General features: G+C 34.5%; 1 protein-coding gene and 1 pseudogene across 1 annotated transcript; one reads left to right on the top strand and one right to left on the bottom strand.

The window, feature by feature from the left end:
* Positions 1-25,989, top strand: part of LOC127855897 (pyridoxal phosphate phosphatase PHOSPHO2-like) — a 55,277-nt pseudogene that overhangs the window by 8,507 nt on the left and 20,781 nt on the right.
* LOC127854798 (uncharacterized) lies at positions 5,551-11,175 on the bottom strand. The gene is made up of 3 exons (XM_052389846.1): positions 10,415-11,175; positions 9,118-9,989; positions 5,551-7,338 (listed from the first exon to the last, which is right to left on the bottom strand). The coding sequence occupies exons 1-3, from the start codon at positions 10,673-10,675 to the stop codon at positions 6,099-6,101; spliced, it is 2,373 nt and encodes a 790-aa protein (XP_052245806.1). The 5' UTR covers positions 10,676-11,175; the 3' UTR covers positions 5,551-6,098.

Genomic DNA, 25,989 nt, shown 5'->3' with positions numbered 1-25,989 from the left:
GACTAGATTTCATTGTTAAATAAAGCGTCTGACCAAATTATATAAGACGACATACATGCGTTTTAAATCTGAATTAATCCGTCGTTCATTGTGTATGTCTTTGTAAAGCGTCTGTAATTTTAGCTTCTATTACGATGCGTTATAAAAAGTCTATAAGAGGTCGAAAGACGTCCGCGATTGTTGCGCCAAAATATCAATCAATCGCACATGTTTTCGAATCAAGAAAGAAAATGCCAATAAGTGCCGGCTAATTCGTGTTATCATTTTCTTTTTAAGTTTAACAATTTATATTATGGACAGTTTCAAGGATTAAATGTGTTATGAAACATTCAGTTAATTAAAGTTAATGATGAGAGCTTATAGTTTTATTGAATCAATACAAGTGTGCAGCTTCAACATAAGTAAAGCGGCAATGATTTTACGATATGCATTTTTATATCTTATTTCACCCTATTTCAAGAATGAAATCACCCTATTTTTGAAAATCAATGAGTGAAAACCCTATTTCCCAAATAATTATCTGGGGCACTGCCTTGACCTTGACCTTTCACCACTAAAAATGTGCAGCTCCATGAGATACACATGCATGCCAAATATCCAGTTGCTATCTTCAATATTGCAAAAGTATTCATAAAATGAGTGATTTTGGCCACATATATTTGACCTCTGACCTTATAGGATGACTTTGACCTTGACCTTTCACCACTCAAAATGTGCAGCACCATGAGATACACATGCATGCCAAATATCCAGTTGCTATCTTCAATATTGCAAAAGTATTCATAAAATGAGTGATTTTGGCCACATATATTTGACCTCTGACCTTATAGGATGACTTTGACCTTGACCTTTCACCACTCAAAATGTGCAGCTTCATGAGATACACATGCATGCCAAATATGAAGTTGCTATCTTCAATATAGCAAAAGTTATTGCAAAATGTTAAAGTTGAAGCAAACAGACCAACAGACAGACAGGGCAAAAACAATATGTCCTCCACTACTATAGTGGGGGACATAAAAACATCCGACCATAACCGGCTGATAATATGCACATCTCCTGTTGGTAGTGAAGCTTCCCATAAAGTTTTATTGAATTCCCGTAATAAGTTGCTGAGAAATAGCTCGGACAAGAATTGCACTATATGTACAATGGAAAATTTTAAAGGGCCATAACTCTGTAAAAAATCATCCGACGAGAACCGGATGATAATATGCAAATCTCCTCTTGGTAGTGAAGCTTCCCATAAAGTTTCATTGAATTCTGGTCATTAGTTACTGAGAAATAGCCAGGTCAAGAATTGCACTATATGTACAATTAATGGAAAATTTCAAAGGGCCATAACTCTGTGAAAAATCATCCGACCAGAACCGGCTGATAATATGCACATGTCCTCTTGGTATTGAAGCTTCCTATAAAGTTTCATTGAATTCCGGTCCTTAGTTGCTGAGAAATAGCCCGGACAAGAATTGCACTATATGTACAGTTAATGGAAAATTTCAAAGGGCCCATCTGACGAGAACCGGCTGATAATATGCATATCTCCTCTTGGTAGTAAAGCTTCCCATCAAGTTTTATTGAATTCCCGACATAAGTTGCTGAGAAATAGCCCGGACAAAAATTTTGCACGGACAGACAGACAGACGCACACACACACGCACGGACAGACGAAGTGGCAACTATATGCTCCCCACAAAATTAATTTTGGGGGAGCATTAAAATCCCTTTTTTGCTTATATAAAAAAAATTTGTGGCTGAATTATTTCATATTTTCCCCGTAGTTTAAACAAGCTATTAGCATGCAATTTAATACAATCTTACGCAAGCTGAAAGCAACAATTGATTTATTTGTTTTTACCAATTACGGATTTTGACAGTTAAATATAATAAACCCATCTGTAGCTTTCTTCAAAGGTAACAAGTGCTCAATAATTTAAGTGGGTCCGGTCTCCCAATTAAAAGATGGCGGTGCTTTTCGTTAACGGTAACAAGTTCTCAGCCTGCCGTGCGTGCATGTGTGTGCATCGAGGGGTTAAAGCGAAACGACTCTGACATTTTTTCACAAAATGACTTTATATATTTTGTATTGTAACATCCATGCCCAACATGTATTAAGTTAGCCCATTTCATTCGGCATTTGAATCCATTCGTACGTACCCATTTCATTCAGGATACGAATAGACCGGTAAGTATTACTGACAGTAGGGAAACCCTGTGTATACGTTGGAAAAACGTTGTAAAACGCCATCAAAACATGTGGAAAAATACCCAGAAACGACTTCCTTTGAGCATGCGCAGATGAATCAAAACACTGCGCCAATTTTAAATAACAAGGAAGTGAATTTTGTAGAGTATTTCTGAAGCAATTTTGACAGTTTTGTTTTTCATTTTCGTCATGGCGGATAGCACGGACAATGAGAGCGATGGAAGAGATAATGAGGTGGAATTAAATAATGATTTGGACACGAATACGAGTGATTTGAATGAGCCTAGCTATGAATGTGAACAAAGGAATGATGGCGAATGGTTTCGTGTTTTTTTTTACTCCGATGGCGAAAGTGATGACGAGTTCGAAGGATTCAATGCAGAATGGAAGACTGCAAACTTCGATGGCAGAAATGAACGAAATTATAGCGAAATTGGTGGTGCTACGTTTGTTCATCCTTTCAGAAAATGTATGCTTTGCTGTAGTTTACATGAATAATGAACATAACATCAATAATTCTGTACCATACTATGTTGGTATTTTTCATTATCAATGAGACCAAATTATTTTGGCGATTTTAGTAAATTTCCCCTGGTATAGTAAAATAATAACAACTTTGGTATTTGTAGGAATATTTTAATTATTTTTTCTTTCCTATAAAGTGTATAAAATTTGGAATAATTGGTACATTGACACCTACACATTTTATATATTAGATCATCTTGATTTATTTTGTTGAAAATATTGCCACAATTGGTTTTTTATAATTTTAGTTTTATTTACTGGGTTTACAGCCTATTATTTCGTTAAATTCTGAACATAATAAAATAAAAAATATATGACTGAATTCAGAATGTTGTGTTCTATCTAAAAATGTATACATATATTAACTTCAATTACATAATAAATGTGGTACTGATCTGTATCTGACCAGACCCTCAAATGTCTGGCATGGCTTATCAGTTATTGCTCAGGTCTCAGATCTTGGGGTAATCTTATCTGGAAGGGGGGCAGAATGAAATGGGTTAAAATATCTTAGTTCCAGGCAATCAAATAAAAAGTAAAAATGAAATTTGTCCTAAAGCTCTAATTGAAATTAAATATACAATTTACAATGTATTTTTAGTGTGAAAAGGTTCTATGTGCAGTGAAGTGCTACTTAGAGCTCTTTAGCATAAAGGTTGTGTAGATGCTAAGAAAAATTCTAAATGAAACTTTTAGCAATATTTGAGGAATATATGTACAAAAAATAAAAAATAAATGTATTTTGAGAACCCCCAGAACAGATAATATTTTGTAACTGATAAAAACTAAGAAAACATATTGATACATTGTGTAATATTATTCACTTAGATTCACTTAGACCTTTTTCGCACTGAATTTGGGTATTTACACATTTTCTTTAACAACCACATTAAACAATGCCGCCTTTTCGGTTTGACCGCGAACGTGAGACAATCGATATGATAACAGGACCCCTGTTAATTGATCGATTTTGACATGTAGGGTAGTCTGCCTATTCGGGTAGGCATTGTCATGGAGACGCTGCAGATATACACAGATTGGAGGTGCAGTTAAGCCTAAGATAAGGTACATGTATATATGGATTTTGTGAATTTCCGGGACATTTGACAGATTTACAGGACAGTGGGACAAGTTCTTCATTTCCGGGACTGTCCCGGACAATCCGGGACGTATGGCATGTTTGACTTACACATTTATTTGTATCATTACCAACACCAAGCAAAGACACCATGAAAACTATAAATCAATACTTTTATGACTTCATTTGGGCAGGACCAAGCAAAATTAAAAAAAACAGTAATTGTTAAAGATTATAACGAAGGTGGGTTAAATATGGTAGATATTTGTTCTTTTGAAAATTATATGAAAATAACATGGCTTAATAGAATAGTGGCAGGAGAAGGTAATTGTTATTCACTTGCTAGATTGTTAATAGATTTAAAAATAGTATTCAATACTGGAAAAATGTATGTCGAAAAAATATGCTTGCGCTTAAAAAATAAATTCTGGCTTGATGTTTTGAAAAACTATATATTATATATTGAAAAGCTGCCATTATATTGAATAGTGCTGATATTCTGGATATGCCTCTCTTTTATAATCATAATTTTAAAATTAATAATAGCTAAATCTATATTAAATGTCTATATCAAAGAGGTATTCAGTTTGTGAGAGACATAATGGTAGAAAGAAACTGCTTTATTTAAAAAGAATCTTTGGATACACAAGTTGGAACAAACGTAAACTTCCTATTGTACCAAGGATTAATAAACATTATAAAGAAATACATTGACCATTTTGAAGACCTGGTACTTTTTGACAAAAACACTAAAGGGCCTATATTACCAACCTACATAAAAACATTAGTAACCAGCCCGAAAGAAGAGAAACATATTTATAAAACACTTATTAAAAACAATGACATTCCAGCTTGTAATACTAAATGGAATTCAGAATTTTTAAATATTGAATGGAAAAAGGTACATGCACTTGTATTCAATCTAACTAAAGAAACTTATATCAGATGGCTCCAGTGCAGAATAGTCCACAGAATATTGGGGACAAAATCCCTTATGTTCAAAATGAAAATGGTTGCAAATAATTTATGAACATTCTGTAATTTGGAAGTTGAAAATATAATGCACTTGTTCTGGTACTGTCCATATACCCAAGAAATTATTAAATTTGTTGTTGATATTGCTGTAGAAGTAGACCAAATATACCTATTCACATTACATGTCAGGATCTAGTACTTGGAATTATTAATCCAAAAATGAATGATTTAAATATAGTATGTCTAGAGCTTAAACGGTATATCTTTTATTGTCAAAGAAAAAACAGAATTCCTTCAAAATATGGACTTGTAAATAGTATGAAACAAACTTTTGAAATTTACAAAAATACAATTAAATCAGAAGAAGAATTAAAAATATGGTCTCTGGCTAAAATATTTACTGACATCTCATATAATGACATAACTAATCATAACACATAATATAAATAATGCTTATAACATATTTATTTGTTGTCATTGTAAAATCTGCATTATCAGTTTTCCGTATACAATGCAATTCAGCATTTACTATTTAACTTTCTTATGTGCAATATTTTATGTTAAAGGATACACATACTTATTTTCATCATTTATATAGTTTGTATCATACAAACTTGTGTTGTGTTGTTGTGTTTTCCTGTTTTATTTTGATGTTGTACAATACTTCAACTTTTACACAATTATAAGATTATATGAATGTATGTTGATTTTACTGCAAGTTTAATTATTATATTTATGTACGCATCAAAACAGCTATATGCATGGGTGAAAGTTGAAAAAACCCAAAATACTGAAAAAAAAAATCTGGGGGCCTGGGGGCCGATAGGGCCCCCGGTGGGGTCCAGGGCAAGGCCCTGGCCAGGGGTCCAGGGGGCCGGAGGCCCCCGGAAGCTCCTGCATTTTAGCTTATTTAAAACGAAGAAATCACTTCTCCTGAGCTTAAAGACACCTGTATTTTTAAGTTATTCAAAACAGAAAAAAACAGTTTGGGTAGAAAATATCTTTAAAATTTCATGTAGATTAACATTGATGAACATATTACAGTAATACATTTTCTTTCTTGTATTTTTATGTAATTAGTTTGAATATCTTATCTAGATATTTTTTAAAGAAATTACTGAAGCACTTAATTTGTCTTCTATCAAAAGATTAAACTTTGAAATTAAAATGAAGCATTTTGTGTAGTGTCTTTTGATCAGATAAAAATTAATTTTTGTAATAAAATAGCTTCTTAATTCTCTTAAACCATGCATTAAAAATCACATTATTTTCACTTGTTAAAACATTATTTCATGATACACCAGAAGTTCAGAACTATATCTTCTTTATTCTTTTCCACTTCCTTCCTGTTCCATCGCTACTTGTGTCCGGTTTCCTCTTAATCCCTGAATGTCTGTTCTTCAACCTTACTAACTTTGCAATTTTTTTGGCACGTTCAAGTTTCAACAGCTGAACTGAAGAGTCCAAAACTGCATCTTCTCTTTTCTTCTTTTCCTCTTTCATTTCCTTCAGATATTTCTGATAACTGGAGTAAGCAGAAATACAGGCCTTTTTCATATTTGGTGTGACTTTAAGGTCTGTACTTTTCACATTTTTTTTCCTAAGAGCGGTCTTCACAATTGCTACGGCTTCATAATTGACAACTGTCATCTTTGTCCGGTCTTTTTCAATAATGTCGTCCATGATGTTGAATGTTGATTCAATCAGTGGTCCACTAAACACAGTCAAAAGTGGCATGACTAGCTTCTTAATGGTTGGGTATCTCATTGCGCAGAAATTATTCAGGTCGAAGACTTTAACCCAGTACCCACTGTCTATACGATCATCTTCTTTATACTTTGCCTGGAGATCCTTTACCTGCAGGTCAACATTGTATATGGAAGCTTCCTGGGACAAAGCTCCAAGGTCTTCTTTAGACAGGACTTGTGGCATCTTTTTGCCAAGATTCTTCATAGCCTGTTCAACCTGACTGTGACCGACAAGTGCAGGATCCAGTACTGTCATCTGTCTGATGGTGTGATTGTTGAGGGGCATCTTCAGCATCTTTATGGCAGCCATGACATACCCAGTTCTAAGATGGCTATAGAATTTTGTGACCCAATGTTGACAGGACTTGTCCATTCTAGCTTTCTTCATGTCAACATGGGCAAACTTCCCCACACCCAAGTCTCTGTCAGCCTTCTGAATTTCACGGTCATTAACGTCTAGTTTCACCAAGTCACTCACTCTGTCAGGAATATGTTCTGGCTTAATGAACATTCCCAAGAACTGTCTGGTGACCTCCAACATTCTTGTGTGAAGTGTATGGATTAGGGGCTTCTCTGCCTGGAAAGCCTTCACATATTCCTGGAAAGTGAGGAGCAGACCCCGATATGTGTTCAACATGGCCTCCGTTTCTCTTCTATTTTGAAATAGACTGTTGATGATCCTTTCTTTCCTGTCAGAGCTTGTCTTGGATTTCTGTTGTTTCTCCTGGGACATCTGTAACAACACAATGGCTGCCTGAGCTTTGTCCAACACCTCCTTGTCTGTCAAAATCTTGCTGACAACTGTCCTGTGAAACATATTAAAATAAGTATCAAAAGCCTGTTTGATATACAATGCACTCCGGTTATGTGAAATTGGCTCATGTGAAATAGTATATGTACAGTTATTTCATGGATGCTTGGTGAACAGTCAAAACTGTTGTCTCAAGGTATCAGGGATGACTTTGGAACTGTTGCCTAAGGCCGATGAGAACAGTTCCAAATGTCAGCCCTGATACAGACAACAACAATTTTGATTGTTCACCAAGCATCCATGAAATAACTGTTTTATCACCTGATTAAATTTCAACTTTTTGACGAGAAAATAGCAAAAATAATTAATTATCATTTATATAAGGCATTAGGTAATAATGATTAAATGTTGTTTATCATTAAACTATTTCAACATAAAAGGTAAAACTATTGATAGGTCAACAATTCGAAAACATTGCAACATTACCTTTTCCTAATTCCATTTATATAAGGCATCAGGTAATAAAATTATATATTTATCATCATGTTCATAAATAATTTTTTTGTTATAAATTTTAAAATAAGTTAAATATCATTTACTGTTTAACATGTTTTAACATTAAGTAATACTTTTTCAGAGATCAATTTATTAATGTAGAAAATGAAAAAGAATGTCGATAAAGTTGAGCAAAGACCATGATGCCATACATTTCACATCAAAAAGAAATTATAATACAAAATATATTATACTGTTACAAAATACAACACAACCATCTTAAGCAGTTGAATGAAGAAAAGGCAGTCTTGTTATATGAAGCAAGGTTCACAGCATATAAGAAAGATAGTATATGTTATTGCCAATACAATTTTGCAGACAGATAATGTTTTACCACATATATAAGAAAAGACAAATTCCACAGATAGTGTAAAGATAATGATACCATGTACACCAAGCAGTAGACTATCTATATATAAATATATAACCACAAATCTAAACAACCAACACCAATACATAAAAAATAACACAGAGCCAAGCAGAATTTTTAAAAAAGGTATCTATAGAAGTAGAGCTCTAGATAAGAGGAGTGAAAGGGTCTTTACAAGTAATTAACTTGCTAATTGTTCATTTAACCCTTTGTTGTTTGTTCTCATTAGAATTATCTCATTGAGACGATTTCAATGAGTACCAGCAACAAAGGGTTTTGATCAAAAATTAAAATGTTAGCAGTGGGAAAGTCACCTTTATCTGGAGCTCTGTAGAAGTTAGTATGATATAGCTATTGAAGCAAAGCTAAATAGCAATATGTATCTATGCTATTACCATTAAACTATTATATTTACCTCTTCATCTACAACTGCAATTTTTTATAATATATATAAATGCATATGTTTGTGAAAATGATTTCTTTTGGTACGATAAATGTTAAACTTCTGAAATATTTTTATTTACAAACTAGATTTACAAAAATTAAACCAGTCCATAAAGTAACATATACATTGCCATTGATACCAAAACTCTTTGCAATTATTGATACCATAACTCTGAAATACTTACAATAGAAATTCAATTTTTAACCCATTTATGCCTAGCATCTACAAAAAGGCCTTGACCCTGATGAGAAGCTACATAATGAGATCTCAGGTTCTACACTGTTTGCTAACAAAGAAATTTCTGTAAGAAATATTCTAAAAATAGAAAAATATACCAGAAACTCCTTTAAGAGGAAATTGACTCATCTAACTATTAAGGTCAGAAGAGTCCACTATGCATAAATGGATTAACTTTAGCACAAAAATTGATTGCAATTTACATAAAGTCTCTGAATAATATATACCTATATCTGGATTTTTCTTCCTCGGACAGGAAACTGTAATAATATACAGTCAGGGGTTCTAGAAGTTCTATCACTCTGGTGGAGACGTCTAACATCTGGAGGAATCTACTTGAGATCGGCCTAATCAGATGCTTTGGAGTAGAAATATTCAGGAAGGATTGCAATTCATGGAAGATCTCTTTTACCTTTGGAGATTCCTCAATGTCATAGAACAGATCTGAACAGAAAGGCTGTATGTCTTTATCAAGGTTACTGAGTAAAGTCTTTGCCGCATTATTGATCATGTGAATACTATCACCACTGACATCTAACATATTGGGATTTTTTTCACGTGCAAGCGTTTCAACACCCCCACGCACACCTCGCATTGTGCTGCAGTTGTCCATCAACATGCTTACAACTTGCCACCACTCAATTTTATATTCTTCAAGAACACTTTCAATTGACATCATGATATCTTTTGCAGTAGCATGATTCTGTTTACGTGATCCAAGATGACGCAAGACAATTTGGTTCTCTTCCTCGTCATAGAATTGTATTAGAATGTTTACAATCTTATCGTTATTGTTATTCGTGGCCTCATCCAAATTTAGCGAAACACTTTTCCCTTTGACTTTGTCTGCCACTTCCTGTTTGAAGCTTTTTGCAAGTCCGTGGGTGATAATGTATGTGGCACTCGTCTTCGAAATTGTTGTCTTTCCCAGTGCATGCTTATCTTCACTCAGTCTCTTAGCATAGTTCAGCAAGTCCTCTGCAATACTGAATGGTAAACAGTGTTCACTAATAAAAGCAGCTGTAATAGCTCTTTGCTTGGCAACTCTGTCCTGCATAGACTCCGTTTCAGGCTTGGCTTTTGAGGACCCAGGTAGGACCTGAAATGAACAAATTAATGAGTATTTGAAGATGATTATCCCTAATCAGAGTAATAATGATAGTATGCCTAAGGTAACCAGCATAATAAACAAAAGCTCTTATATTGAACAATTCTTCAGACTGACAGGGGCAGAACAGAAATCAATTTGTAAGTGGTGTGTAACCTATATTTGATTTTAGTATTTTTATTGGGAAATTACATATTGTCACGAGAAGAATGAAGCATTTAACAAAACAATAGTGCCCATCACACAAACATGATGTAAAATAATTATTTTTATGTAGATTTGGGTAGTTTTGGGGTAGATTTGGGAAGATTTTGGTAGATTTGGGTAATTCGTGCCGCCGTTATCCAGACCTTCGCCACCGATCATTCGATACGGGTGGGAAAAAAACACAAATAAGAGATATTAAAAATATTCACCTGATTTGATTTCCACGTCCGGTAATTTTTCAAATGCGTTACATCCTCAGCGTGAGACTTGAACGCCTTCTTCCCATTAGATTTGTAGTTTATCGTTTTGAAACAAATTTCACAATAGGCGCTACCCGGAGTGTTTGGTTTTTTCAGCCAATCTCCCCATTTCTCACCAAGAGAGCCTCTTTCGTTGAGCCATTCCCATCGCCACTTGTTCTTAACACCACTTTCAAGTTCTTTGGTGTTATACCCCGGAGGTAAATACATAATTTTATCGGTTGTTTGGGTTTCGGAAAAAAGTTACTTCAACTTGTCCGCCATATGCTTTTGAGAGATATATTTTCGTAACGTTGATTTTAATTGGTTGACCGATTAACGTAAACCAATCAAAACGCGTGTTTGGAAACCGAGTCAGATTCCGATTTACTTCGAGTTATTCCGTGTTGTAAACCATTTCGTAGACATCGGAGACAAAGGAATCGTAAATTATCGGCAGATTTTGCCAGACTATTCTAATGAGGTGACGTCATGCTGTCTTCTGCACGGCGAAGGATCATTTGGCTCGTATCCGTACCAGATTCCTTTTGCAGGAGACATTTTATTTCGACTTGTAGCCGTTAAACTTCGGGTCCGATTAAAATCAAAGGTAGGGGTTACCCCCCCCCCCCCCAAAAAATATCTCCTCGGATCTGGACGATTTGGAAAAACGACCTGACTGAAGATCGAATTTACGGAAATCCGTAATAATACGGAAAACTTTCACCCATGTATATGAAATACTTTGTTTTTATTATCAAATTCATAATACTTTGTATGAATGTACACACTATTCTACATATGTATGTTTGTATGTAATATACGGAATGAATAAAATTCTGCACCCACAAAAAAAAACATAAAAAAAAAAATTATTTCATATGTTAATATTAATCAATTTCAAATATATGCCATTAAGGGAGAATTTTCAATACTTTTTCAAGTCACTAAATGTCGCTTAGAACTTTTTGCTCTTAACAAATAAGTCAGAGCTCCAGATAAGGGTCGTATTTTCGTAATTACGAATTATTTTCAAGTCCGTTACGTATTTATTTTAAAATCTTGTCGTACCATTAAGAATTACAAAATAAAGTAACGAATATTATTTTTACATCGGTTCGTATCGAGTTTTATTGAGTTATTTTCGCGAATTAAAGATCTTTGCGGTGCTTATATAGAATGGTTATCGGGTTTGTTTAACAAAGAGCATTTTTTTCCAATAAAAGCGGCGTATACAGTCTATCTGTCAAAAAACAATGGCGGCGCCCAGATAGCGTCCTAAAAAACTGCAAAGCGTTCAAAAACACGCTTTTAACATATTGTACGCAAAGTGAGCCGAAGTTAAATGTTTAGAAAGACATTATAGAAAAGATCTTATACGATGTTGTATGTTCAGTTGCCGACACAGTCGGAAAAGCTAAGGCCAAATAAAAAAATAGTCTTGGTTCAGGGAACATGGCCAGAAAAATGTAGGAGGGTAGGTAGGTTTTTCTTTTTTTTTTTTTTTTTTTTTTTACCAGTCGACTGATTTCAGGGTGAAAAAGGGTCAGTTAATGCACCCATGATTGTTTAAACACTGACCAAATGATTAACATTGCACATGTGGTATTTAGTCGTTGTATATTATTCAATATTCCTAGCTCTTTATGCACTTCTTCAAGGCTAGCGCTGGCCCAAAATTTCTTTGAGCCAACCATTTTTTTTTTGTCTGTCTGTAATAGTGTGACCTTCATATTCAAAAGTGAACAAGCCATCTTTATCAGTCTCTGGTGTTTGGGGTGTGACCTTCAGAATTTTTTTCATCATGAGACCTGACCTAGTCTCCGACAGGTGCTCAAGAGTCTGAATAGTGGCTGTCAAAAGGAGGGTAACCTCAGAATAGCACAAGTCTTTCTTCTGGTACATTTTTTTATAAAATGGCAATGGGTTTGAGCGCATCGCACAGGAAGTGAGCAGTGTACATAAATTTGAATGTTGCTATTGGTTTGTACAGGCTAAGGGCGTCACAGTACATTGATTTTGATTCATTATCAAAGCGAAGCCAATTGTTGTCAAGTTTCCATGACTCTTGGAATGCTCTAGTGTTTTGTGTTTTAATTTATTTTTTTTATGACTCTTTTTCGTCCAACGACGCTTTAAGGTTAAAGACGCCATGTTAGCGACTGTAGAGACAAAGTGGTTAATTCCATTTTTATAGTAGACTAGATGAATGACTCTTCCTATGTGTTAAAAATTATACGAAACTTTAATTACAATTAAACCGCGCGTGTTTTTCACATTTTCATTTGATTAAAATACGCTGCTGTCAGTTAGCATAGTGTGCGAGTAAAACAAACAAATTAATTAATTATCATCTTTTCATTTGATCGGAAATTGACAGAAAGTTGTAACATCATCGACATAGAACTAATTATTTAATTATCACTTTTACATTCAGATCAATAGACAGCTTGGAAATAATTAAATTATTGTCACGCTTCTTTTCATTTTTAATCTTTAATAATACGACATTTGCGACCGGCCGCTATTTTGTTTGCAGACGACAATTTTAACTGTGTATTCAAAGTGCACAGTGTCTGCGCATGAATTACCGAATATTACTCCATAGCTCCACCCATTTTTACATTTCATTCAACAACGTTATTTCATGTGTAAGCGAGCTCAATGTTGATTGGCCAGCTAGCATGCGCACTTCAATAACAATAAGGTCAAGCAATGTCTCGTAGACAGGTGCAGACCGGTTTTTGTTCACTGTTCAAATTGCGAACACTTTCATTGAAACAAAGAGAAAAATATAGAAAACCAATCCAGGTTTAAATGGTGGCTGTTTTCAATGAAATTTTACGAGATTTTAGCATTTTCGCCATCAGATATTTTTCCATGGACCAAAAAATCGTTAGGGTCGGGGGCAAAAAATAGGGTCGGTCGGGTTCCCTGAACCAAGACTTTTTTTTTTTTTGGCCTAAACAAAAACGCGACACGACATGTCCATACTTAAACACCAAAAAAAACATTGAATGAGTGGAAGGGACAAGTCCTGTGGCTAATCGTTGAAAAGATTGAAGGGGAGCAAGATTGAATTTTAAGTGTGAAATATGTAAAAATTAATTTAAGGCATGCAATCTAAGCACAGTTTATGCATATGAAGGTATTTGAAAAATAAAATTGTGTAATACTGAAAAGACACTGTTGAACTCGTATAAATAAAGTTACTAGTATGTTTATTTTGATTTTTTTTGCATGAAAATAACCATTATTATTTATTTTTAGGTCATTTAGAAAAAATAAGAATTATTTTCCAAAACTTAGTAGTAACGTTAAAAATAAAATTTCAGAGTTATGAATTCTTTTTGTATATCTGGTAGTAATTTAAGAATTTCACAAAACCTTACCTGGAGCTCTGTGAGTTTTTTCAGTGCGAAATGGTTCTAAGTGCCATTTTTAGCAATATTATTATTTTCAATATAGAAAAAGTATTTTATATACAAATAAATTCTGTAAACTGATTATTTATGTTAGGTTTAAAATCACTTAGAACTGTTTTGCTCTTAACGCCAAGTACAAAAAATGTGAAATTTCAGTGCGAAAAATGGTCTAAGTGACATTTTTAAAAATAACTTTTCGTTTGTGAAAATTCAAAAATGTTTGTTAAAAATGTGATTAGAACAGAAATATTCTCTATCAAACTTGAAAATATAAAGCCTTTTTTGTTGTTATTGTTAATATGATACAGTTTTATCCTAACGTAAACATTTTTTAAATGCACTTAGAGCTGTTTCGCTTTCACCCCTCGGTATGTATGTATGTATGTATGTATGTATTAGTGCTGCAACAATATGCCAAAAAGCGTATTGCGAAATATTGTCAGTTCAAAAATCCGTATTGCAATATATTGCAATATATTGCTTACTTGTATCAGAATTATAACTCGCCAATTACCCGATAATCCTGTATATTCCAGTTTAAAAGCAAATTCTGGTAAATGTTTACTATAAAAATGCTCAAGAATAACACAAAACACTAACATTCGCCAATTTTCTTAAATATCAAATACATTTTGGCATTGTTACTATTTAAAAATGTGATGAAATAACTTCCAATCGGGCGTTTATTTTCCCACTGAACACGCGTAAATCGCCTGACGTGATGTTCCCGTTTTATACAACACAAATACAACCACACTTTCCATGCGACGTTTTACATGTCTGTATAATTTTCGTGCGCTTTTTATTGAGAAAAAGAAAAAAGCACTTTTTTTATTGTTGCTTTAGAATTACATTTCGGAAGAGTGTTTCTGGAATTCGGATTACAAATTTTATAATGTTCAGAATCGAACGAAACATTTAGTTGTGTGTAATTAATTCAACAATAATTCGTTTAAAAGCATAGAATAAATGCTCCCATGTAACAACGCTACTCTGTATAATAGACTTTTTAGAATGCCATTTTTACGAAACAATTTATTTTTACAAAATGCCGCTTTGTTTTGTTTACCTTGATATCATTATTTTGGATGGCTTTTCTGAACGAAGTGTAGATGCATGTTTGTAAAATTTTCGTACCGGTATGACGAAAATCGTATCGCAATACAATATGCGTATTGCGATATATACCGATATACCGGTATATTGTTGCAGCACTAGTATGTATGCTATGTATGTACAGGGGACAAAAATTCCACTCGTCCGCTCGTATTGACGAGTGAAATCTTGAAAGGACGAGTGAATTTCCCTAAAGCTCTCGTCCTACAGGACGAGTGAAAAAAAACTGATGCTAAAATATGTATTTTCTGACCAGTAAGACTCTTTTTCATTAAATAAAATCATTTCTTAAAGCATATCTATTCCGAAAGTAGAACGCGAATGAACCGGAAATCGTAATTGTAAATTTCATACAGCAGGTGCGCGTTGTTATGCGAGACTGTGTCCCGAGTAAATATTGGCTTTTTGGTGTAAACTTTGCGCGTCCATGTTGACAGGGAACCATCTGACTTCATTCACTGTAAGTATTGATTTTTTTAAAGAATTATTTTACTGCAAAGTAAGGTTTTAAACCAGTCTGAATTTCATCTGAAAAATGTCTGACATACGAGCGTTCTTTAAGGGGGCAGGAGCGATGTTTAACCATCAAAAATGGAAAGCACGCAAGCATTAGAAAAAGGAAAAAACAAATTTGTCTTCATTTATTTATTTTGTGTTCCTCATAAATAAAGTAAGTTAACATTTCTTCTGTGATCAGCTGGCATGAATAACTAAGTAAGCAGCATTTTAGCAGTGATTTAGGAAACATTGTTAGTCATATCAGTCCTTTGCAATCTTTCTTTCACACATATTTGAAGGACAAGTGCATGTGTTTGCAGGACGAGTGAAAATTTTAATGCACTTGTCCTGCAGGACGAGTGCCATTTATAAATATTTTTGTCCCCTGATGTATGCTATGTATGCTATGTTATGTATGCTATGTATGTATGTATGTATGCTATGTATGTATGCTATGTATGTATGCTATGTATGTATGCTATGTATGCTATGTATGCATGTATGCATGAATGCATGTATGTATGTATGTATGTATGTATGTATGTATGTATGTATGTACGCACACACCCACGCACAGTATAATACAGATTAATGAACATGTTATAGCAATACCTTTTTCTGTCTTGTATTTTTAAGTAATTTGTTTATATATCTTATCTAGTTATTTTCTAATTATTTAATTTCCACGTTCCAGTAATTTTTCACATCACATCTCAAGTTCTCGGTGTGTGACTTGAATGCCTTTTTCCCATTTGATTGGTACTTGATCGTTTTGAAACAGATATCACTAAAGTATCACCTAAAGTATTGGCATACTTTTTCGTACGTGCGGGCCTTTCGACTTTGAGACTATCGAACCTTCAGACTTTTGGAATAGCATTCACCATTTTTACACAGTTTCGCAACACGATATATGCATTTCATTTGTATTTGCAAAATCCTTACATAACTGTGACGTTGTAGAAATGGTCATTCCAGGAATGCACTATTTGCACAGTGCAGAGACACCAAAACATCCACAACAGACCTGAAATTACAACACTTAACACAATATAACCTTGAACGGATAGTTACACTAATCCATTACTGTATTTGGGGTAATGCAGTTGGTCATTTTGGGGCTCAGCATCAATGGAGGTTTTAATGTGCTGGACATCTAAAATATAGGTCAGGAAAACTAAAAAAAGTAATGTCCAAGTTGGATAAGACTAGTGAAAAAATTCAAAGTTTTTTTCTATCATCTACCTGAACAGAAAAACGGTCAAAAGCTCAAAATAACTGGAGTTCTCAAATAAAATTTGATGTTGACATTTAAATAAATAAAGAACTAAGTATTCCGTTCCTACACACTTAACCACACTGTTGTTAAGGGAGATAAATCACATACTTTACCAAACAACACGACTGCGATAAGTTTCCTTATAGTTAATTTTCGGGCACACGAGTTTTCCTCCATAATATATGTCTCTAAATTTTTGGACAGTATATTTTACAGCGCTATTTTACCAAATTTCGGTTCTGTTTTCGATATCTTATGACCAATCATGGGGTTTTACAACCAGATTAACATCATAAAACTCGGCAGGTGCATGCCTGAGGGCAACGGACCATTACATTTGCGTTATTGGGTAAATAACCTTATAAACCGGTATTAAACAATGGTTTCGCCCGATAGCATAAGCGATATGACAATAACCAGGGTTAGTGCCAATGTACAGTTCAATTATCTACCGCAATGGTACTACCCCTTCTCAGTAAAATAACTGTGACAAATACTGAACGCTTACAAGTGGGATGCACCCTATTGCAAGTTTTTTGAACAATGGAAGGTGTTAGACAGCAACTATCGGAAATGGACAAACAAAGAATTCATAGTTTGCTTTTTTTATTGCATTAATTACAGGTTCATACTAGCGAGTATCGGTACATCACATGCTCATCTTTGAACTTGTTGGTCAAAGTACAACCATGTAGTAACTTTCTGTCAAATAAATTAAGCATTTAAAATTATTTAAAATGCAGTGCAAACATATATAACTGTTATTTATACTATATGGAATGGTATTTTACAAGCGCGTGCTATTACCGGTAGTCGTTGATACAATTGACGCTATTTTTGGACACTTCAATTTTCGACTCTAAGTTTTCAGACACCTGTAATTTCTGAATTTTTTTCGTATCTAAGTTTTCGGACACAATAAAAATAATTATTTTTAAGTGTCTGAAAACATAGAGTAATTACGGTATTTTAAATCAGTTATATTCAATACATTATATGTTTATAGATCTATAAACAACTATGTATTTTCTGTATTGTATTTGACATTTGTCATGATTCTGTAAATAAATTGCGAATAAAATGTGTGTAATTAATGTTTAAAGTGATCATGAGTGTAAAGAAAACATTATTTCGAACCTGCCATTTGTTAACGTTAAAGAGAGTATTGTATGCAGCATAGAAGATCATGAATTCTATGAAACTTGCTCTACTGCGTGGTTTCTCATTTTGCATATTTAATAAACTTTTCAAATAGAAATTACAGAGCCACATCAGTTCACATACTATGTTTGATAATTCATTTGTTTGTTGAATATTGTGTGCTGTTTTTCAACACATATTAGATCATATTGCGGAGATTAAGTTAACCTTACCATGTGTTCATGGGCGAACTTACGTATTCAAGTGCTCTTCCGACACGGGTCCGGCTATGTGTTCATACCTACTTACAAGAATCATCATGAAATTATTGCCATACTTAACAAACAAACATGCCTAAGCTTATTGAATAAGAGAAAAAACAATCAAAAGGAAAAAATTATATGTTTATGCATATGCGCATGTGAAATCACGACCGTACACATGACATTATTAACTCAGGAAAGGAAACAACAAAATATAAAGTTTAGTATGATATACATGGTGTAATTAAAGAGCATGTCAAGTTTTGAATATATTCTGCTGACACGAAATGTTATAACCCACAAACGTTTTACTGTAACAGAACAATTTTTTACGATAAGTGGTACAGAAAATACACGCCGAATATCTTTTTTAAGATATTTCTTGTTAACTTGTAAGACCAAAACGTGCAATGGAATATTTTCAGGTTTTCCCATAAAGTTTAAAATATTTTTTGAACATAGCCACACTACGTACTTTTTCGAACGATAAAATATGATTTTACATGCTGATTAATTAAATTGCTTTTGATTGGTCCACAAGAACCTCAGTTAAAATATGGATTTTCCGCCTTCCTTGTGGAAGTCAACAGATAAATATTGATGGTTGCATTGTTCCTTGCTTTTTAGCAAGAGTCAGTAAGTGTATGCCTCATGTATGTATGTGCATACATAATAGATAATTCACTACTTTTTAGAGAAAACAAAACAACAGCTGGGAGTCAGATTTAAACGAACACGCACAAACTGTAAGTGTAACAGCGATTTTGTATAGTTACAGGTGATTTTGTTTTCTTTTGTTTGAATTGAGCGATTGTATCCAGGTTAGTGTTTTTCCCAGGCCATTTTAGCGTGGCGAAAAGTCACGCCGCCCTCCCGGATCGCCACGCTGCCCTTTTCAAAGGCAAATTTCGCCACCCGCCCTTCGTTTCAAAGGCAAATTTTGCCACGCGCCCTTATCGATAACATCTTTATTGCACTCGATCTAACTTGGTCCGCAAAATCAGCGTCCTTGATTGTCTGTGACGCTCCGACTGTGCTTGTTTTCTCGAGACACATCAACGTCTAATCGACTATATTATTTGAGCAGATTTTATCTATAACAGTGCTTGATTTATAGGTAGACTGCTCCAAAGCTGTGAATTAGTCATGCGTGAATAACCCCGAGTCAGTATCAATCGATAATGCCAGAGGCTATGTTATACCAAGCGCACTTTTCGGTCGGCAATGTGTACTCCTCCACGATAAAATCGTTACTTCGGAGACTTTTGATGAAAAACTCGATGTTATTCTCGTGGCAATTATGCATTGCATGCAATATTCAGTTATATCAAAACATATATTTTTACGCATAATTACATTTAAAAACACAAACAAATTTATTCTTTATCGCTTTCGTCTTTAAGATTATTAGATCTAATTATTGAAATAATTACTGAGACGTATACTAATTTAACAAAATGCGAATCGCGTATACGATTTAACATTGCTATGCGCACCTGTCGCTTACATCATTTGACATTTGAACAACATGGCGGACTATACAGAATTAAATTGCGACTCGGCAAAAATGGTAAATAACGTCGTAAACGATCGAATTAACGATGGAGATTATACATTAAGAAGGAATTAATGAAATGTCTGTGATAATCAACGATGCATAAAAATATTTAAAATAGCAACAACATTATTTATTTAAGAACCAATTTAGTATGAATTAAAGAAAGAGATAAATTTTAATATTTAAACAAGGGCTGTTTGTAAAACATGCATGCCCCCCATATGGGCTGTCCGTTGTAGTGGCAGCCATTGTGTGAATACGATTTTTGTCACTGTGACCTTGACCTTTGACCTAGTGACCTGAAAATCAATAGGGGTCATCTGCAGGTCACGATCAATGTACCTATGAAGTGTCATGATCCTAGGCAAAAGCGTTCTTGAGTTATCATCCGAAAATCATTTTACTATTTCGGGTCACCGTGACCTTGACCTTTGACCTTGTGACCTCAAAATCAATAGGGGTAATATGCAAGTCATGCAGGGGTTTTTTTTACTAAGAAAGTGACGCCGATAATCGGCGTCTTCCCCTACCAGAATTTTTCCCCTAAAACTACCATTTCCCCTTCAAAAATATAATTTTTCACCAAAATATAATATTTTACCCTCAAAGAAATGTTTTTTTCTTTCTTTTGGGAAGTCAACACTTATCCTATTTGTACCATGTACAACGATCTCGCTCTCTCTCTCTCCCGACGAACACTCAAATCTGGGAATCCCAGTGATTCTATATATAGCTCTTAAATTACGTCATGGAAACCGGGCAACTAATCGTATTAATCATGTGACTATTTTACTGGATTCCGGTCTTGCGCAAGAAGGGTGATTCGTCAATTAATTACCGGAAACCAGTCAAGTTTTCATCCGGATTATGTGAAGCCAAGATGGGTATAAACGTTAAAACAGAAAAAAGTCTCACAATTGGCGTTCATACACGAACAAAATAAAACGTTCGGACTCGGAAAATATTAATTGCGTTGACGCTTTTTTTCAGAATGAATCATCAAAAACCGTTGAAACCCAGCAGGATTCGGAGGTACATGTAATCAACATCGATTAATACTGTCGGATTATTGTGAAAGTGAAAGTAGACAATCGGCAGCTGCCGCACCTTTCCCTTCCAATACTGTAGCAGATCTAGATCGTCAACCCATTCATCATGAAATTGAAATCACAATATTGAAATCGTTCCCCGGCCCCAGTTGAAAACATTTCCCATTATTAGATCTACCCCTGCAACTTTATTTAGGACTTTGACTTTAATATCATACTTGTTCATGTGTTTAAGAAAAAAAAAGGTCAGAGACATGTCTCTTTTTCTAAAAAAAACCTGAAGTCTGTAGGCGAGTTATAGACATTGAAATAAACAGTTTTTATTTTTTCCCCGAATATGTCTTTTTCACGCTCGATTTTCCCCTTTTACCCAGCGTCCAGCGTCTTCCCCTTTTTCTAAAAAAAAACCCTGTCATGATCAATCTACCTATGAAGTTTCATGATCCTAAGCGTAAGCATTCTTGAGTTATCATCCGGAAACCATTTTACTGTTTCAAGTCACTGTGACCTTGACCTTTGACCTAGTGACCTGAAAATCAATAGGGGTCATTTGCCAGTCATGATCAATGTTCCTATGAAGTTTAATGATCCTAGGCATAAACATTCTAGAGTTATCATCCGGAAACCATTTTACTATTTCAAGACGCTGTGACCTTAACCTTTGACCTAGTGACCTGAAAATCGATAGGGGTCATCTGCCAGTCATAATCAATGTACCTTTGAAGTTTCATGATCCTAGGCCTAAGTGTTCTTGAGTTATCATCCGGAAACCATCTGGTGGACAGACCTACCACCGACGGACCAACATGTGCAAAACAATATACCCCCTCTTCTTCGAAGGGGGCATTAAAACTTGGTAGAGAACTTTAAGATTTTAATACATACCAAATTTGGTAGAAATATGGCTCTATGGTTATGGACAAGAGTTTATAAAGTTTGCACAAAAAAGGCCCAATATAAGCATATGTTTAATTTTATAACACCTGGGGAACGGTCAAATTTGATCCCAGGGGCTTAATTTGAACAAACTTGGTAGAGGACTATTAGATGTCACTACATACCAAATTTGGTAGCCCTATGCCATACGGTTATGGACAAAAAGATTTTTAAGTTTGCAAAGAATGGGCCTTATTTAAGTGTATGTTCATTTTTGTGACCCCGAGGCAGGGTCAAATTTGAACCCAGGGGCATAATTTGCACAAACAAAGTAGAGAACTATTAAATGTCACTACATACCAAATGTGGTAGCACTAGGCCCAATGGTTATGGACGGAAAGATTTTTAAAGTTTGCACAAAATAGGCTTTATATAAGCATATGTTCAATTTATTGACCCGCCAGGACGGGGTCGAATTTGGTCCCAGGGGCATAATTTGAACAAATTTGAAAGAGGTTCACCCCAGGAAGATTTGTGAGAAGTTTTATCAGAATTGGACTTGTAGTTTAGGAGGAGAAGATGTTTAAAGAAAAAGTTAACGCATGGACGCACTGACAGACACAGGACCATGTCATAAGCCCTGCTGGCCTCTGGCCAGTGGAGCTAAAAATGAAAAGAAGCATAACAATAAATAAATTATTTCTAAGCAGATAAATTATAATTTATTTTTGAAGTTAAGAAGAAATAGAATGACGAATACACATGCTGTGATACGGACCGTGTGGTTTATAAAATTTCAAATTGTATTAACCTGAAATTGCAATTTGAAAGACTATAAAAAGGACAATTAGTAGGGGCTCTGGGTGCATTGGATGGAGGGCTCTGCCCTTTATTCCTCTTGGGTTCCTGTGCCTGCTGTTCCAAGACCCCTGGCCTAATTTTCAGGATTTCAAATTTGGGATAATCAACACTTCTGTTAAATGTACATGTATTAAATAACTTATCGTCTACTGAATGTAATAACTAGGGTAACTGACATTTTGTGAATTGTTCAGGAAAGCATATTTTCAGAGATTTTCCAAAATACAGTAAGAGCACTTACGTTATTTTTTGCACTCAATTTCAGTGTTGAAATTATGGTAACTGCTCCTTTCTTAATTTTTTTTTGTTTTAAAAAAGACATATCAATTTTGAGTTTTGTTTCGTTTTTCAAGTGTTATTATAATACCAATCAGAAAATTTGAAATACAGAAAACATGTTTATTATATAAACTATTTTTATCGAGAAAACACGTCACTTCGAGGAAAGCAATCATAAACGGGATTTAGCGGAATTCTCTTTAAAAATAGGTACTGACGTGTTTTACCAGGAAAACTGCCGGGGATTTTCTGAATTGTCGGCCTCTTTTTGATTGCAATCAGGTGGTTCCAAATATATTTCGAGATATGATCAGTTTGTTGTCTCCAACCTAACTCTGGGATTTAATTGTCATCTGATCATACTTTATTAAGATTTCTGCATCTTTGAAAAGCTTATTTAAAACACAGTTTATTGATATAGAACACATAATCCCGCCCAAAATACACACGACTGGTCGGGCATGTTCCTGGGACATTGGCTAGCCACGCTACAATTATGTTTAAAGTACGAACATGTCAACCGTAAATCTAGATTCTAAAACTCCAAAACGGTATGTTATTTGCAAAAGTTAAAGTTATAACTCGCCGGGCTGCCGAAATCAGAAGAAAAACTTAATATTTATTTATATATCTGAAAACTACGTTACGTAAGCTTTGTAATGATATAAAATTTGTCAAAATCGGCCTAGAAATGAAACTATAATTCAACAAAATACGTGAGTGGGTACATCAAATTTATAACCTCGGCGCTTCGATAGAAGATCCATAGTTACGACACGGTCACGTGACTTAGACACAACAAGATATTTGGCGTAACGGTCCCGTTTCATATCCGTGTAATCTAGAGTCCGTGGTATACTGGATAGCAACGTAAAATCGTTTATATTCGGCTAAATTTGCGAACCAATGCGCAAGTCAGTTGTTGTTCGGTGACGACTCGACAAGCTCGATCAACACTCGTTCCCCGGGTGGCTTGAATTTTAACGTTTCTTACTACGCAAGCTTTAAAATGATTATAATTGGTAAATTACCCGCAAAGACCGAAAATAAGCGAAAGTACGATTAAAAACTGGAATTTGACCATTTTTATCGATGGATCCACAGTTTTTCAGTACAAATCCGCAGTGCGTAGTTTAGCCAAATAATCCGTAGCAACTACGGCGAATCCGTAGAAGTAAACTGGTCTGATAAATAAAAACGAGCATAATGTATCTACACAAATCTGTGTAATCATACAACATCCTGTGTTGAAATTGTGGCTCTTGCTATATGGAACACTGATTATTAAGATGTTAACTTTATTTTACGAAATTCTTTACGAAAGTTTCGTTGATTTTGAGCGTTATAGAAACTTTAAAAAGTTTGAGTTTGTTGAATTTAGCAGAAAGTTCAAAATATAAGAATACGAACCTTTTACAGTTCTTTGTTTGTTTCTACTAATAAAACTTTATTACTTTACTTTATCTCATCACAACGTTCTTACCTAATTTGATTGCAATGACTATGTTCTTAAAATCATTGTTATTCTTCTTTTTAATCATTTTTATGCCACGTTGCAGACGAAATAGCGCCACGTATAATACAATGTTATAAAATTAGGTCTGAAGGTTATCATACACTAATCATCCTTCATCATTACGAACTTCTCACTGACCGTTTTACGGCTGTTTCGGTATCTAGATCAATAGTGTACTATATCGAGAATAACTTTTATGACTTTACCACAGTTATGAATTCGCACTTTAATTAATTATGGGATTTCTTTTGTAGAACGCAAGTTAAGTATGGTTTTGTAAACTTACGCACACAAAATCAAGTATACATGTGATATCTTAGGAACATTGATCATTTAGCTATACCGTCGGTTTTCATGAAATTCAAGTGCAATAATTTGTGCATATTTGCTTTTACTTATTAAAACACTAGTTGAAAACAGTGTTCATTTTATAGTATTTTTTTCATTCCACACCCTTACTTGAATCGTCGTGTCAAAGACAAACCATACATATTCTAGATGATGGGTAGAACGTCAGTTCATGATTTGATTTTTGCTTCGTACTTGATATACAGGGGCGATGTTTGCATTCCGCCAGTCGGTTGGTAGTTTGCCTTAGTCCAAGGATTTGTGGAAGATATATTGAATGGCTGGGATTAGTTTAGCTGCACAGCTGACTTCAATTTTAGATACTGTCTTTTGAAACGTTCAAACCAGAGATAAATTTCTGTACGCCTTCCTTCGTTATATAATCAAAGCGCTGAAGGCACTGGATTTTTTTTCCACGGCCGTCAATCACGCGCGCCACCTCTTTTTTGAGATGCATTAATAAATGAGCCAATTCAACTTCCGCTGTGGCGCTCAGGCCCGGGCGTTTTAAAATTTAACGGATAATTTTACAGGATGATTAGGTTTAATACGTTTGTCAACACATTTCGCAATATTGTAAAAAAATCGGCCAATGTAGTGCGATTTAACGATTATAAATAAAATTCATCTAAAATGTACAGAAATATACAATCACAACCCATTTGGAAACGAGAGGACCTTTATAAGTTTTGGCATGGCAGAATTCGTAAAAGCAAATCGATGTCGTTTGCCTATGTGATGAGCAAATGCCCTTACAATTAAATCGCTCATTACATAAAACGATTACTTTGAACCTGTACAAGTAAATGCGTGTACAGAAACATTGGCTTGTAGCTGATCTAATAGATACATTTGCATTTTTCAAAAAGAGATGGAGCCAATGACAATGAGGTGGCGCTCAGTTTAGGAGGTGGCGCCAGTGCATATTTATAGCTATTTTAAAGTGAAATATTTTATGTTATGGTTTCTATTATGTTTACAAAACTTACATTATTTTTTGTAAGTTGACTACTTCAGCGCATTTGAGTCGCGTGCGTTTTTAATTAGAAAAAGTAGTTTTTTTAAATAATGTATTGTTGGATTTAAAGATTCGTCTTTGTAAGATAACAACATTTAACATGATTCATATAAAAATGTTAACGAGAAAAAGACCGAGCTATCTTCATTTGTTTGGAGTTGATAGTGGAAAAAAACAACATAAATGTGCCTAATTAAGATTCGTTGACCTTGGCCTTTAAGTAAATTAAGCATTTGGAATAACGGCCACAAATCATAGTTTTAAGAAGAAGTGTTATCTTATACTTATTTCGTGATTTATCATACTGTTTACAAATATT

This window comes from Dreissena polymorpha, chromosome 13 (assembly GCF_020536995.1).
Source record: "Dreissena polymorpha isolate Duluth1 chromosome 13, UMN_Dpol_1.0, whole genome shotgun sequence".
NCBI lineage: Eukaryota > Metazoa > Mollusca > Bivalvia > Myida > Dreissenidae > Dreissena > Dreissena polymorpha.
Note: the sequence above shows the minus strand (reverse complement) of the source record. Positions and strands in the feature narration are given on the sequence as shown.